The sequence below is a fragment of the Lissotriton vulgaris genome, chromosome 5 (genome assembly GCF_964263255.1).
Source record: "Lissotriton vulgaris chromosome 5, aLisVul1.2, whole genome shotgun sequence".
Classification (NCBI taxonomy): Eukaryota; Metazoa; Chordata; class Amphibia; order Caudata; family Salamandridae; genus Lissotriton; species Lissotriton vulgaris.
In genome coordinates this window covers 697,816,269-697,832,307 of record NC_141693.1, presented here as the reverse complement: position 1 = coordinate 697,832,307, position 16,039 = coordinate 697,816,269, and the positions used below count along the sequence as shown (strand labels likewise).

General features: G+C 43.3%; 1 protein-coding gene across 2 annotated transcripts in view; it reads right to left on the bottom strand.

Moving 5' to 3' along the window:
- LOC147711410 (cGMP-dependent protein kinase 2-like) overlaps positions 1-16,039 on the bottom strand; it is a 2,360,133-nt gene that overhangs the window by 678,755 nt on the left and 1,665,339 nt on the right. For both annotated transcript variants that reach the window (XM_086922130.1, XM_086922129.1), the window contains exon 13: positions 10,963-11,052. In XM_086922130.1, the coding sequence (XP_086778256.1) occupies positions 10,963-11,052 (90 nt within the window). The remainder of the gene's footprint in view (positions 1-10,962; positions 11,053-16,039) is intronic.

Genomic DNA, 16,039 nt, shown 5'->3' with positions numbered 1-16,039 from the left:
ATTCTTCATGTTTGTAAAGAGGCTCCCTCTTTCATATGAAAGAGCTACACACCAAGTTTTAAGTGGTTTGTGGGAAAGGTGATAGTGTGACCATGTATTATATGGGATAAAGTATCCCTTGGCGTACATGAGAAGCATATTGCAGGTCAACTCAGAGTTCCATATCCTTATAAAGTAACTCTGCCTTTGGCCTCATTCCATTATATGATTATAGAACGCCTCGGTGCCTTGCAATATTCTTATAATTGTGGCAGTAGGTACCCGGACCTGGTGGAGTGGGTAGGTTGTGAAGAGCAATGCAGGGTAGCAAAACTCCAACACACATAGAAGAAAAGCCTGATGTCTTGACCACCGGGTACTGTTGAAGCTTGGATACTTGACACGATTAGGCAGATTCAGATCACTACAGGTATATTGACACATTAGACACCTTTTCTACTGTGGTAAATTAAATCACCCATAGTTTTATAGTGTAGGTAGTTCCTGTTTTCCCGGTCCTGAAGAATCGTGAGTTATTGAACACTAGCGCGAGAAACATGTTGACCCTTTTCCTTCACAAACTGACACACAAATAGGAGACATTATACTCCGATGAGTGCAGTGTTCACTGTTTTTAATTAGGGTAGGAGACCCCCAGAATAAAATAATCTACGTCAGGTACTCCCAGCCCTATTTTAACTCACCAACACATCTATACTCTTCTGACCCTACACCCGCACTTCACCACATAGCTGTTGGATAAAAGATCTCCGTCAAAGTGCCCCTTTTTAGGTGAGCCCGTTGGGTATTGCACCGCCGACCCAACGAGGACTAGCCCAGATGATGAAGCATGACACCTGAAAGGGTGTGTGAGGGCATTAAAATCCAACAAATGGATTTCCAACAGTAGACCACTTTGGGACTCAGTTTCTTTCCAGCCTCAGGTTGACTCCCTAACTCCCCCTTCTTGAAGAACATCATAACATCAATTCATTGAGTAGGTACTTTCCCCCACATGCATCAAAGTCCCGTTTTGCGTTTCCAAATTTGCGATTTTTACCGAATCGTAAATATGGATTCGCAAAACGGGATGCATCACAGAAAATGCATAATTTTTGCGATGCGGTAAAAATAGCAATTTTTACCGAATCGCAAAAATTATGCGAATTCAAAATTGCGAATTCACTATTCCCATTGATTCCTATGGGCCAAAAGGCCCATAGGAATCAATGGAAATTGCGAATTCGCAATTTTGAATTCGCATAATGTTGATGCATTCCATGGGTGCAGGGGGGGGTCCAAAGGACCCCCCCTTGCACCCCTGAAATGTTTTTTTAAATGGATGTTTCACACACACATATCCTAAGGACATGTGTGTCTGTAACATGACATTGTTTAAAATGTGATTTTGACCATTTTAAACATTTTTCGCAATTTACCGCGAGGTTCAACCTCGTGGTAAATTGCACTTGCAATCTTCAAGATCGCAATTTTTTAAAGAATGATGCATTGCATTTAAGGAATCGCAAAACTGCGATTCCTTAAATGCAATTGCATTTTAGAAAATCACAAAATTAGCGAATTTAAAGAAAAAGCAATGATGCATCCCAAAAAGCATTTTTGGAATCGCAAACGGCCGATTTTAAGGAATCGCACCGTTTGCGATTCCAAAAATGCTTGATGCATGTGGGCATTTATTCCTTATATAATATGCAAGTGCCAATAGTGTGGCATTACAACAATAATACTGTCCGAAACAGATACAGGCATACCTTGGAGACAAGTGTGGTTGCAATACGCTGTAAGTGGGTGTAGCTTTGTATGGTACTAGAGGTCCTGACAAATGAACTCTTTCTGTAATGGTGAACTTGATCGAGCTGATTTGCATGCTTTCGAAAAAAAATTATGTGAGAGATGGGTCGTGGCCAAATGCTGAAGATGGTGGTCACACATTAATGTCACTTTCTCTGTCATTATGACATGTTGTTGCTATCCTTCTAGGTCCTGTGCTCAAAACCACAACTGGATGAGTGTGCATGGTGGTCACATTGAAGAGAATGGTCCATCAGTTTTCATGACTGAGTCTTGGCCCATAGTGGTGACAGAGCAACTGTGTATGACATGGCCTTCTGGACACTATAGCAAAGGCACAACCTCATGGCTGGTGCCAGAGCCCGACATGCCCTAGGGCATTCAGTTTGCTTGCGGACCTGCTCACTGATTGGATTGCAGGATCTTGATGAGTGAAGAGAGTGTCCCCAAGCCAAGCATCAGATCTTGACAGTGAGACTGCACACACAACCTACCCTCCTTGAGAGAGACTGAAGTAGGTGCTGAGGTCCTACACAAGCAAAGGCATGATCTCTCTGATGTGCGCCCTTAGCTCGGCACCCCGGACCTTTACACAATCAAAACCTGTTCCCCACAGCGGCTGGCAGCAATTCCAAGGAGAAGAGCACCCTGAGCACTAAGCACTACTGGAAAGGCATGTTAGTGGTCAGCTGGGAGAGATGCTTTGCCTTCCCATACCTGGGAGTACTGACTAGATTCAGAGGTAAAAGGAGCCATCCAGAAAGAGCCTTGGTCCCTAGATCAACCTATTGTCTCTGCTGATGGAAGGCCATACTTGATATATGATCACTAAAGAATGACCCATCTGACCTAAGCACTAAAAGGAGGCCCAAAGCCCTGAAAATGTGGTGCAGTGCAAGAGAGGAATGTTCTGGGCTGCTTGTGCTGAACCCCCTCTGAACTGTGCTTTGTCATTTGGCTATAGGGGGTTGACTGGTAGGCGGTGATCCTTTACAGCCAGGAAAATTTGGATCATCTCAGACATGGGCTCTACATCATAAGAGCAATGTGCATAGGTGAATGCCAGATACCTGACATGGCAGAATCGTTCAAACAAGAAGGCTTCTTACATGGTTTCCATGTTGTGGTGAGCACTGGAACCTGGTGCCCCCTCCCACATTGATAGCTCAAGATCAACCTGTGAGTGCCGCTGTTTCACATGAGCATACTTTAATGGAATGGAACATATCATGATTCTAGATCCCATAACACCTTCACGAACTGCTGAGTCAGAGGCAGACACCCCAGACAAAGTAGAACTTATATTGGGGCAATGTGACACAAGATCTGCCCTGGAACTAAAAATGGATAAAATAGATATCCTGTCCACAGTATTAGAAGTGCCATAGGAGATAATTGACTTTTAATACGGTGGACGGGATATCCATCATATTTGTGACGGAATAACCTGGTTGGAAAACTCTAAAAAGAAAGCCCTCTATGACCAGGTGATACAATATGCCATGCTCCTCCTGGCCCTGCATTATTACAGATGACAACATTCATTTCTTCAAGAGCCCTAATGAGACCTGGTCCTGGCTAGACCAATACTGCAATCCAGATAAACCTGTTCAATGAAGAGTGTGTCTGACATAGCACCACCACATCGCAGACATTGATGAGCATGGAGAGGAGCCTGAAGACAAACAACAAGCACTGCACATCCCTAGGACAGGCCCATGCAGTCCACAAAACATCACTTCTGACAGCGGTGGCGAATCAAGATTCTACTGGAATCCCTTCCAGTGGTGACATGGAGACTGCCTCCTCTGACTCAGATGAAACAGCGCCTTCCAAGGAGAACCCCATAGTTACTCCCTAAACCGCGGAGGAGCTCCCATTGGGATTGTGAACAGAGCAGCCCAGATCCCCTGGGGGCTGACTGCGCATCTTACAACTTTCATGCTTCCAAGGCACTTCCGTCATAATCAAGGCTTTTGCATACTACCCACTTTTTCTGAAGCAGTGGATTTGGCTATAAGGGTCATGTAGCTTTCCGGGGAGGTGCTGCAACAAGACAGCAGACTTCCTGGGGGAGACCATTAAATCTCTTCATTCTCAATTCCTCTTTTGGACCTTTCTCACCCAATTTATGGCTGACTGGATTGCACTGTCAAAAATGTGATGCTCCCCTGGCAACTTTACTATTTTGCCAATCTTGCAATGCACATCTCACTCTAAACATTCTAAGAACTTGATACTTCATTTATATGCCTAGTATGGGGCAAGGGTAGATGCAGAGTTATTCTCTCCAAATTTAAACTCTTGACAGCCGGGGGGTGGCATGGAGCACCAGTCTTTACTAAATACTACCTTGAAGGACAGCTTCAATGGCATGTGTATTGGCTGTCAGGACACCACCAAGCAGAAATGAGCTCTCCTGAAAACAGGCACAAGACAGACCTATGCTTGCAGCCTCAACCCACCTCCTTAATCACTACTTATTAGCACTGCCCATAATTGCCTATGATGTAGCCTCTCTTGCATGGCCGGAGTGAAACCTTAATTCCCGGCAATCCCACTTAAAGGTATCCCAATAGGAAGGAAAGCACTTAGATCAAGACAACTTGTGGCGGAGAGGCAGCTCGAGTCAGCACAGTTGAAGATTTGGTTTTTTAGTTCTTAGTTTCAAGGACCCTGGTTGATTAGGTTGGCCTACACAGGGGTCATTTCTTACTCTATGGAATCATTAAAAGACTACTAACTAAACAATGGAGCACAGGAAATTCAGAACAAGACACCAATCCAATCCTGACCTCATTGCACATGATTGGTCATAGCAGGTGATTAATTACATGGATCTATGTATCATGTTAGCCAGATTGATTGAGTCATAACGCACAAAAGGAACACATTAGAGGTGATGCTCGGGCAGGTGTTCAGCGACTCTGAACAGCAAAGGGTCCTGAAATATCACCACCGAAAAGCATGCTTTGAAATAATCGGTGTCAGGACAAAATATTACATAAAAAATATTCTGATACATAAATATTATGTCAAGAATATCCAGATGACAAAACTATTGTTGAGAGGAATATCAAAGGTATGAATATCCTTTTAAGTGTTGTTTTTAATATCATTGCAAAAAAATATTTTGTGAAAATATGGCACATAATATTTCTTTTATCGGTTAATTTATTAGTACGTTTTTTGTAATGTGTTATATTTCAGTTGTATACATTTTGAAAGTCATTTGTAAATAGTTACAACATTGTTTTTTATAAATATAATTACATTTATTAATGTTTATAATTAGTGCATATGTAAATATATTTTTATGAGTAAAACAAGACCAAAATTAAAATAATTTAATAAGTAGAGCAAAAGTTTTTTTTTAAAGAATACATCAAAAAGTAGTGCTTAGAAGCAAATAGTGCTTAGGAGGTTACTTGAAGTTACTGGACCAGTGAAATCCAAAATTCAGGGCAGATGAAGGGCCAGCCATCTATGGGACTCATGCAGGTCCTGCTGAAGAAGTACCTTGGATGGAGCAAGTATTGACGTTGAATACCGGATGAGTCAGTTCTAATCAGCGCAGGTGATGAAGTCTTCATCGATGAACCCCTTAACGATGCAAGCACTGCGTTGTTGGTGAACCGCACTGTCTGTCATCATTGAGCCGCGCAGTCTGTCAAAGTGATGTCATCAGTAGCTCCTGCGTCGGTGTTGAAGGGCAATACAGCGGTTCCATCCCGTGTCAATTTTGATCGTTTTGTACAACAGAAGTCACCTCTCAAGGACCCATGACTGGATTTGCACCACTTGGCAGGGCAGGACTAACAGATTGCAGAGTCCTGGTGTTGTTGCAGGGTTGAAGGAAGACTTTGATGGCCCTGAGACTTCAGAACAAGGACCAAATCAGAAAGCTCTTGGAGTTTTTCACAGGCCCAGAGGTGTATCTTCTTGGAAGGGTCAGTGCCCCTGTACTTATTCCCAGTTGTGCCTTTGAAGAGGAAGGGTGACTTCAAAGCAGGCCCTTGAAGTGCACAGGTTCCCCTTTCTTCCTAGCCCTGGGTCCACACTCAGTAGGGGGTAATCAGCCCTTTGCGTGGAAAACAGAACACTGCCTTTCCCCCATTCTCTTCCTGGCCCGGGAGAGCTATCAGGCAAGCGGATGAATGCAGATGAGTTCTCTATCACACCATCCTTCCTGTGTCTGTGGCAGTCTAGAAGGAATGCACAAAGTGTAGCTGTCACCCAACCCAGACGTGTATTGGAGAGTAGTACGAGCAAAGGAATATCTACTTTCTAAAAGGGGCATTTTTAAAATAGTAATATTAAATCCAACTTAAGCATTAAAGAGGATTCCTCATTACCATTCCAAAAATATGAATCACGATGCAGCTACTCCTTTCTAACCAGTAATTACACCCCAGATTAAAGTGTATTAAGGAATTCCCAAAGCTAGCCTACGGGAGGAGTAGGCCTTACAGTAGTGAAAAACAAATATAGCTGTTTCTCACTATCAGGATGTATAAAACTTAAAAGTACATGTCCTACCTTTTAGGTACATAGCACCCAACTCATAGGGCTACCTGGGTCCTATCTTAGGAGTGACTGATGTGTAACAAAAGGGGAGTTTAAAGCTTAGCAAGTGGTTTTAAATGCCAAGTTAAAGTGGCAGTAAACTGCACACAAAGGCCCTCAATGGCAGGCCTGACACCGGTTCCAAAGGCAAATTGTGTGGGTGGCACAATCATTACTACAGGCCCTGGGTATTTGGTATTCCACTTTAAAATGAACTTACAAGTAAACCAAATATGTCAATTGTGTATACACCGATATTACCGTGTTTAGGGGAATAGCACATGCACTTAATCACTGGTTAGCAGTAATAAAGTGCTCAGAGTCCTAATGCCAGAGGGAGAAGCTAGAAACTACAAAAGAAGGGGAGGGTTCAGTTATATTCTTCTATGTATTCTTCCTATGCCGGAGGTTGCAATCTGGGTAGCGCCCAGGTGCCCATTTCAACATCTTAGTCACACAGCAGACATCGAGGGGAGGTACGTCCCATTACATGTCAATTAGACGGCTCAAACATGTGCCTACTTAACATCTTTGCACCCAACACTTATGAGGAAGACTTTTTTACATCCTTAGAGAATGAACTTCTACATTATGTAGACATGCCCATACTCTGGGGCAGAGACTTTCTCTGTGTACCAGAAGATATGCTGGACAGACACCGGTCCAGACTGGGTACCAAGCCCAATATGACTGCCAGTCTAGTTGAGACTATGCACAGAACACAGTGGAAAGACATATGGTGAGAATTACATCCGCTGAAAGTGGCATTTTCCTATTACTCCCCCATATATCAAGGACATAGTAGATTGATCGGTTCCTCATGACAACAGAAGGGGCGCTGAATATCCAAGGGTTGAACTATCAAGCCTGATCCTTTTGGACCATGCCCCCCTTCTTTTAAAATGTGCTCTGGGCAAGCAGAAGCCACATATCCCTCTACTGAGACTCCAACCAGAGTCACTGGGAGATTCAGAGTTCACAGCAAGCTTGCAGGTGGCATTTCTGGGCTATTTCGAGGAGACTCAAACTCCAAAGAGACAAGAGGGGTCGAGCGGACCGGCTGCAAAGCAGTGATACACTGGAAATGTCTTGGGAAGGTATATGGCACGTGGAAACAGCTTGTAAGGGAATTGGTGGAGAGTGAAGCTTACTTGACTCAGCTTCAACTAAAAGTAAGGGCTGGGAGGAAGGGCATATAGCACTTACGAAGGCCCAAAGATGATCGCTGAGATCTGGGACAGGCTGGATCGACATGTGCAATGGGACTACTGTTGAGATTGCACAGGGAAGAAGATTGGTTGGTTGCATGTTGGTCTGGCTTTTGAAGAGAGATAGACCCCCGTGATTCTCTCTTTGATGAGGGTGGATGGGCAGGTGGTTATGGGCCAAGCTGCAATCAACCTGGCTGTGACTGACCATCTAGCTGGGGTCTACAATGCACCTCTGGATGAAGAAATGTGCCATATGGCAACATTTCAAGACCAGATTGAGCTCCCTGAACTGACAATGGAGGACAGAGAAGAGCTAGAGGGAGAACTCCAACTGGAGGAACTACAGTTGGCACTCATAGGTATGGCAAGAGGAAAATTCTCTGGCCCAGATGGACTCCCAGTGAAGTTCTATCAGATTTATGGTGCAGAACTCCTCCCTAAACTGTTGGCTACATTTCAGTAAGACAAAGCAATTGGTGTTCTGCCTGACCATATGCTGGAGGCACTCATAAGCATGCTGCCTAAATCCGGCAGAGACCCAGATGACCCTTGCTCATACCACCCATTATGTAGACTAAATGTAGAAGTTAATCTGCTGGCAAAAGTTATGACGGCATGGTTCGATTGAGTGATCTCTCAGTTGATTCACACTGATCAATGTGATTTCATACTTGAAAGGGGCACCCACATTAATCTTCGGATGCTCTCTCATGTCCTACATGCCACCGGATCTACCAGAGTAGAGGCTGTGCTAGTAGCTTTAGACATAGAAAAGCATATCTGTGGGAAGTGCTGAAGAGAATGAGTTTTGCCCCACCGTATTTGGTTAGGACATATCTGTTATACACGGTGCACAAGCATGGGTGAGCACAAACCGAGAGGTCCTCGGAAGCCTTCAACATCAAGAAAGGCGCTAGACAGAGGAACCAGCTGTCCCCTCTTCTATTTGCCCTCATCATAGAGCTCCAGACGTTCTATCTAAGGCACCAGCTAAGCTATTGAAGAAAACATTAAGGTGCCACAAACTGCGTAGTGTCAATGTATGCAGACGATACTCTGATATGTGTGACTGACCCAGTTCGATCTGTCCCACAATTGTTAAATCTTATGTCCAAGTTTGGGAAAGTGTCAGGTCTCTCAGTCAACCGACATAAGAATGTGCTCTTTCATTTGGCAGAGCTAGCCACATGCCAGGCAGCAGATCCCCCAGAGGTGGGTCTTTTGTGGGAGACAAAATACTTTCTACACCTCGGTATTCACGTGACACATGACAAATACTTACAATTTGATCTAAAGATGGGCCGCATTGTACAAGATCTTACTCATTCGTGGAGTTTTGGAAGACCATACTGCTGTTGGTCATGGGACAAGAGGCCCTTAGTAAAATGGTGCTGCTGCGGAGATGCTTATATGTCATGCAGAATTCCTTTTGAACTCTGACCAGCAGTATGTTTCAACAACTTGAGGGACTTCTGGTATCATTGATCTGGGCGGGTAAACTCAGTAGAGTAAAATTTGACACACTCAAACTGGACTTAGAGGGTGGGGCTCTCAAGTTATACTATCTGATATGAGTGTTACAGTATGTGGCACTATGGTGTGAGGATAAATCCAGAAGCTGCTGGCTTGGGTCGGTGAATCTGGCTGACCTCCAGAAGATACTAATCGGGGGGACGTAAGAGCCTGGCGGGAATCCCTGCCATAGTGACCCAAGTTGAGCAAGCCTGGGAAACGGTGATGACCCATGTGCTGAAGCACATGCCATGTGCTAGATTGCTCCCACTTTGGTGGCTCATGCCCCTTTTGTGCTAGAAGAACTAATATGAATGCAGCTCCATGGAAGAGGGGCAGTGTCAGAATGTGGGGGACTTGTATCTCATTGATGCTTTTATAACGTTTGCCAAGGCAAATTATTATTTTGGGGTGGGACAGAGGAAGTACCTGCAGTACGCCACTCTATCACACATAGACCACGAAATATGGACAGGTTTCCCTGATGAGCCGGAGGAATCCCAGGTGTTGAAGGTTCTATTGGAGCCAATTTTGCACAGGGCCCTTACATCCGTTATTTTAGCGGCTCTGAAGGGAGACAGGCGTATCAATCTTACCAGGACTCGGTTCCAGTGGGAGGATGACCTCGCTACCCCACTTGCAGGCAGGGAGTGGCAGAGGGCCACAGCACAAGTGTAGGAGACTGCTTGCATTGCTCAATTCAAATAAACACAATTATACTATCTCCACAGGGCATATTTAACCCCTAAGAGGCTTAGTAGGATTTACCCAACATGTGCAGCCAACTGTCTGTGGTTCGGTGTGTCCCTGGCTGGTTTTGTATACATCACATGGAGATGTAGGGCACTATAACAATGCTGGGAGCAAGTCAATTGGTCGGTAACTACAATAACGGGGATACATGTGGTCCAGTCCATGTGGTAGTGCTGTCTGGGTTTTCTTCCACTCCCTAAGAAAAGAGGAAAGATGAGTTATAAGTCCATTCTTCTTTGTCTGCTGCCGGCCAGGTGCCAAATCGCCATTAACTGGGCATAGGCAGCACACCCGACTCATTATAGTTGGCAAATGGAGGTATTGGAAAGGACGTAGCAGAGGCAGTATGATTACGGGGAGTCTGCAAGGATGAAAATGCGGACTAGGATCTTGAACGGTGGAATGAGATGGTGAAACAGGTGGGAGGGGAACAGGGAGACCGGACAGAGACTGCAGCTGGGGATTTGACAGGTCGGGGATGGAATCCTCCCTTGCTTCCACTCCACATTACCGATGATCAGTCTGAGAAACCTCCTTAGGTGTGCCACATCTGTCTTTGAATGGTACTAGTGATGGATAGAGATAATATAGTGAGAGGTATCTATGGGTGTGAGTGCTGTGGCATAGCAGCGGTATCCTTGTTATGTTTTTTAGTAAGTGAGCCCCCCAGACTTTGTCTCTCTTTTGCCTTTATCCCCTCCTACAATGTTGCACAGGATCATTACTCACGGATATATTGATGCCAGGCTCTCCCGAAACTACTGTAATCATACTGCTAAGTGTTTTTCTTTTTCATGCTTGAAATAGTCAATAAAGAGATATTTAATACAAGATTAAGGTAAGGGTAGACCTCTTTAAGTGAAACTATGAAATGTGGGAGATTGTGGAGCCAGTTTCTGAAGTAAGTAAAACATTTTTTACTTTGTCTGTATCATTTTTGTTGCTCAAGAATAAGGCATTTGGACTTAGTTTGCCAAGGGCAATGATGCGTCTGTGTTCAATATAAATCTTTTTCCAAACAATGAATATTTATGACATTTGTATGTTAAATCAATACCTTATTAATCTATTTATTTATAACTAATTCTGGTGAAAAGAAAAAATCAACAATGGAATAAAAATATCTCACGTGTCCCGGAGTACGCTCCAGAGTTCCCCACCAAGGCACACCTCCAACAGCATGTACACATATTTGGAATCTTTGAAGGTTTTATAGAGTCTATAAAACAGGAATATATGAATAAATATATCAGTAGGAATTGTATGTAACATATTTGCTATCTTTTTGCAGTGATCATCCTCAAAGACTAAAATGAGAAATATTGTGACTTTACATGTTATAATAAGCAATGTCAAAGTTTTTTTTTAAATGCAGTAGTAGAGTCATATATCATTTGTTTTCTAGGCTTGGAAATAAGGTGTCTATTTATTGCTCTTGACTCAAGGCTTAATTGTGTTCGGGTGCACTGATGGTCTGCCCTGTTGAGTGAAATAGCTAGCAGTATCATACATCTTTGTAGAATGCTTTAGACAAAACATATGAGGGGATAGACTTTGAGAAGTATGTCTTATGCCCCAGGCCTTTCAATGATCTGGTCTACCGAAGCTTTTTGGTGAGCAAGTTGTACCAGAAACATGTTTCCCTATAATGTACTAACTAATGATGTAAGGATTCTTTCCTGTACTCCTTCTGCTGAAGAACTAATGAGGGGGCATATTATCAAGGGGGTTTATCTCTGCTTTTTTGGCTTTAAAAGCCAATAAAGCGGAGATAAAATTATCTCCCTATTACCTAGCTGTCGCTAACACCAGTTAGCGACAGCTAGTAGGAGATAGCAACCATCTTGGGCCCCGCTTTGCATGTCAGTGATATTTATCACTAATGACATTCAAAGTGGGCGTGCCAAGATGTTAGCGACTGGAAACAGTCGCTAACATCGCTATCTCCTATTACCAACTTTTGGAGATATTCGCGCTAAGCGCGAATATCTCCAAAAGCTAACACCTGCCCAGAGCAGTTCTTAGCCATGTTATCCAATGGTAGGTGGATAACATGGCTAAGAGCATTAGCTCGGTAATGCATGAATATCGCTGACTTTGCCGCGATATTCATGCATTTCGGCAGATTTTTATCGTTTAGGAGATAAACCTTGATAATAGCAAGGCTCCTAAGCGATAAAAATCGCTGCAACTCGGCGATAAAAATATTGCCGCTAAGCCAACATAGCGATAATTATCGCTAGATGTTGGTAATATACCCCGAGGTTCCTTCCTACTTGTTCAAAACAATCCACACCAGTATGCAGTTCATACCACCATTCAAGCTGCAGCTACAGTACCACTGTACTTTTGCAAACCCTCCCCCATGACAGGCCTCCTCAGGTGGTTTGCTTTGGGTATGTTTCTCAGGCTTAACACCAGGCCTGTATAATAACAAACACAATTGTGGATTATTAGTAGGGTCAAATGTGTGCCTGCCACTGACAATAAGGCCATTAACACAGTATAGGGCTCAGCATATGTCTTAGAAAATTATTCCTATGCTCAACCTGTGGTAGCTTGGCTGCAAGCAGGCAGGCTTAACTTCAAATACAGACTTGTGAAGCATTTAAAAACAATTTCAGTAAATAAAGACACAATGCTCAATAAAAATCCAACACCAATTTATAAGAATAGGGAATATTTATATCTTAAAAATGACACCACAATGACAATATTCCAATGTAGGGAAACGGAGATATGATTTTTTAAAAAGATTTAGCACTATATATCACATAGAAACCTATAGCGCCTTATCAGGACATCTGGTTGCGATAGACCGGGTCAAAGTCAAAGTTTCAGGCCGACTGCAATGGAGCCCTGTGCGGTTACCCCTCGCAGTAGGTCTTGGTCAAAGTTTTCACCTTCTGACTTAGAAACGTTTCTGTAGTTTTTCTTCCCGGGGTCCCTCGAAGCTCTCGGCCAGTCCTGATTCGCTGAGGGTCTGCGACAAGCTCCCGGTCACCCTTAAGGAAGTCTTACCTCCGGAGCGTTCCAGCGGGACAAACCAAGGATCCAGGCCGACACACGGTTAAGGCAGGAGGCTTGGCTTACGAGGTTGCTCCTAGTCATCTTTTATTCGTTCAGACTTAGAAACTTCTATGGAGATTTTTCTCCCTGGGTACCTCGATGCTCTTCACCAGGCTGGATTCAGCGAGGGTTTGCCGGCCCCAGATTTCATCTACTCCCAGTCAAACTCTGGAAGTAGGACCTACAGAGCTTTCCAGCAGGAAAAACCTGGACTGCAGGCCAACTCGCGGTTGAAGGCAGGTGGCTTGGTTGACCAGGTTGAGTCGGTCCACTTATGGAGCTCTTTTTCATAGTTGCTCCAAAGTTCTCCAAACGTCTGGAACTTCTTCCTAAAGTACCTCAAAAGGTCCCAACATGTCTCAAACTCACTACAAGGGTCTGGAAGCTCCAAGATGATCCTTACAAGTTGAGGACTTCAGTTCCCACAATCCACTTGTACAAAACGCTTACAAATCCACTGATAGTTATCCAGGTTGAGGATTCTTGGGGGTGATGTTCCAGGTGAGCTCTGTTAACTTGTAGCTTTCAGGAAGTCCACCTGTAATCCTTTTACAGCAAGGTAGTCCACAGGGTTGTAGTTACAGATGAAGCAGAAGGTGCAATATTCCCAATGCAGCACTTAGGAATTGCACATCAAACTTCCACCATTGGCCTGTCTTGCTTTCTTAAGTTTCAAGCAGCAGATTTGAGGGACTCTGTTTTTCTCAGATACTTATTCCAATTGCTCTGGGTCAAGCAGAAGGTCACTCCTGTCCAGTGAGCTGCAAAATACCACCCAAAGGTCTCACCACTTCCGGCAGACTGTGGCACTATTTTGTCCCAGAGTGCACCAATTCTTCCAAATTCATAATGGCTGATTTGACAGCAGGGATAGTAGAGCTGGCTAATTTCCATTGTCCCTCCCCCTTGCATCTGCTCATTCCTTCCTTAATCCTAGCATGTGGCTGGCTTCAAGTTGGGGGGTGCTCAGGGCACAGGATGACTTTCCAACACCAATAAAGTGTCAATCAGCGGTAAGAGTGCTGGTCTTTCACCCCTAAGTTGGACTAAAAAGTAATCAATCTGCGACGGAAAGTTGGTGACCTGAACCTCTGTAACTTTAAGGGTAGACATAGACAAGCAGTTATGGCCTATCTAAAGGGGGAGGTGCAGGAAGTGTGGAGGTATAATGCATACAATAATCAGAGATGCAATACAGATGTACTGATCTGCCAGAGATGACAATAATGAGAGATGCAATATAGAAGTGCTGTTCAGCCAGAGATGTCAAAATATTAAACTTTAATCACACCTCAAAGTATGTACACATATTTACAGAACAAATGGGAGTCAAATTGAAACAGAAAGTACAGAAATCCCAACAAAACTGTAATGCAACAAAGTACACTGGGTCGTCAACATTATACTTTGTCCATGATTACTAAATGGTCACCTGTTCAATCATGAAATTGAAATACATCACCATAGCAATACAGGTACAAAAACTTGAGAATCATTTAAAAATGTTGGTAAACATAGACTGATCATGATAACAAACTGATTGTGAGCACCACAATATAAAGAGAAAGATCGCCATTTCTCTTGGCAAAATTGCAACACGGCAATGAGGTCACAAATCTTGTAGTCGTTGACACTAATGTACACCTAACAGAAAATAAAGCAAGGACAGAATGGATATCAACAATAAAGTACTCCAGCACAAAGGGACAATGTCTTCAAATTCTGAGGTTAGTTACTGTGGCTAGGAAGAAAAGACTATCTTTTGTTTTGTGTTTAGGTTGAGCTGGCGCCTTAAAATTGAGGTATTGTATGACCTGGGGGGGTCCTAGAGTTTCTGGGTCTGTAGTTTTTCATTCAGACAGGTGAACCAGCAATAATAATGAAAAGAAACAATCAGCAGTCTGTAGTACTGGCAGAATGCTTTAGTAACTACTTTCTTGGCATTCTCTACTTTAGTTCTAATGTTGTCATAGTCTTTAAAAAATCACAATATTGTTTGAAGTGACGTGGGGTGACAGAGAATTTAATCCTCCTGACTGTACTCCAGTTCCTTACGAAGGGGACAGGTGAGAACTATTTTTATTTTTGAAGATGTATTGATGTTCAAAGGGAAGAAGATAAGAGCCAGGATTTATGGGGAGTTGTCCCTCTGTCTTTGGTAACACTCTAGGTAAGACTCACTGTTTCAAACATAAGATTATAGTGAAGGCAGGTGCTGTTCCTCTTAAGCATAAGCTTAGGGGAGTTCTTTTCAGTGTGAGGGAAGTTCTCAACAAAGAACTCATGATTCTGTGTGACAAAGGGATTATAGAACCCACTGGGTCTTCTTTGTAGTTGTTGTTCGTAAGAGGTGAGGTTAATTGTGTGTGTATGTGGACTTGGGGTCACTCAGTAGGGAAATTTGGGTTGACTCAAAACCATTGCCCAAAATCAATGACTTATTTGCTTGTGTCAAAGGTGCTCAAGTGTTCTTTAAAATTGAATTGGCTAGTGCCTATCATCAGATAGATTTGCGTCCAGACTCACGGCCCCTTAACGCTTTTGTTTCTCCTCTCGGATGCTTCAATACCATTGAATGCCGTTTGGTTTGGCGTCCGCCACCTCTGTATTTCAAAGAGTGATGCAGAATCTTTTTAATGGGGTTGAAGATGTATTGGTGTTTCAGGATGACATATAATTCTTGACAAAAAATACGCAATCTCATGATATTATTCTTCAAAAGGTTCTCAAAATATTTGAGAAACATGGGGTGGTCCTTAAGACTGAGAAGTGTACTTTTTTGTGTAGAGAATTAGACTATCTAGGCCATTTCATATCACAATGAGGAATTAGGCCTATAAAGGGTCTTAACAAGGATATAGTTCATGCTTCTAACCCAATGTACAAAACTGGTGCTAAACCCTTGCTTGGTCAATGTGAGTACTACTTGTGGTTCATTCCGAATTTCACCACCATTATCCATCCCATTAGCAACTTAATCAAGAAAGGTATCAAGTTTGAGTGGTCTAAAGAATGTGGTGCTGCTTTTGATCTAGTCAAATCTAGTTTGAGTAGCAGCAAGGCTCTTAAACCTTTTGATCCAGACTTGCCTTGCTATGTCCGTGCTGATCCTAGCAAGGTGGTGTCTGGCTTGCGCC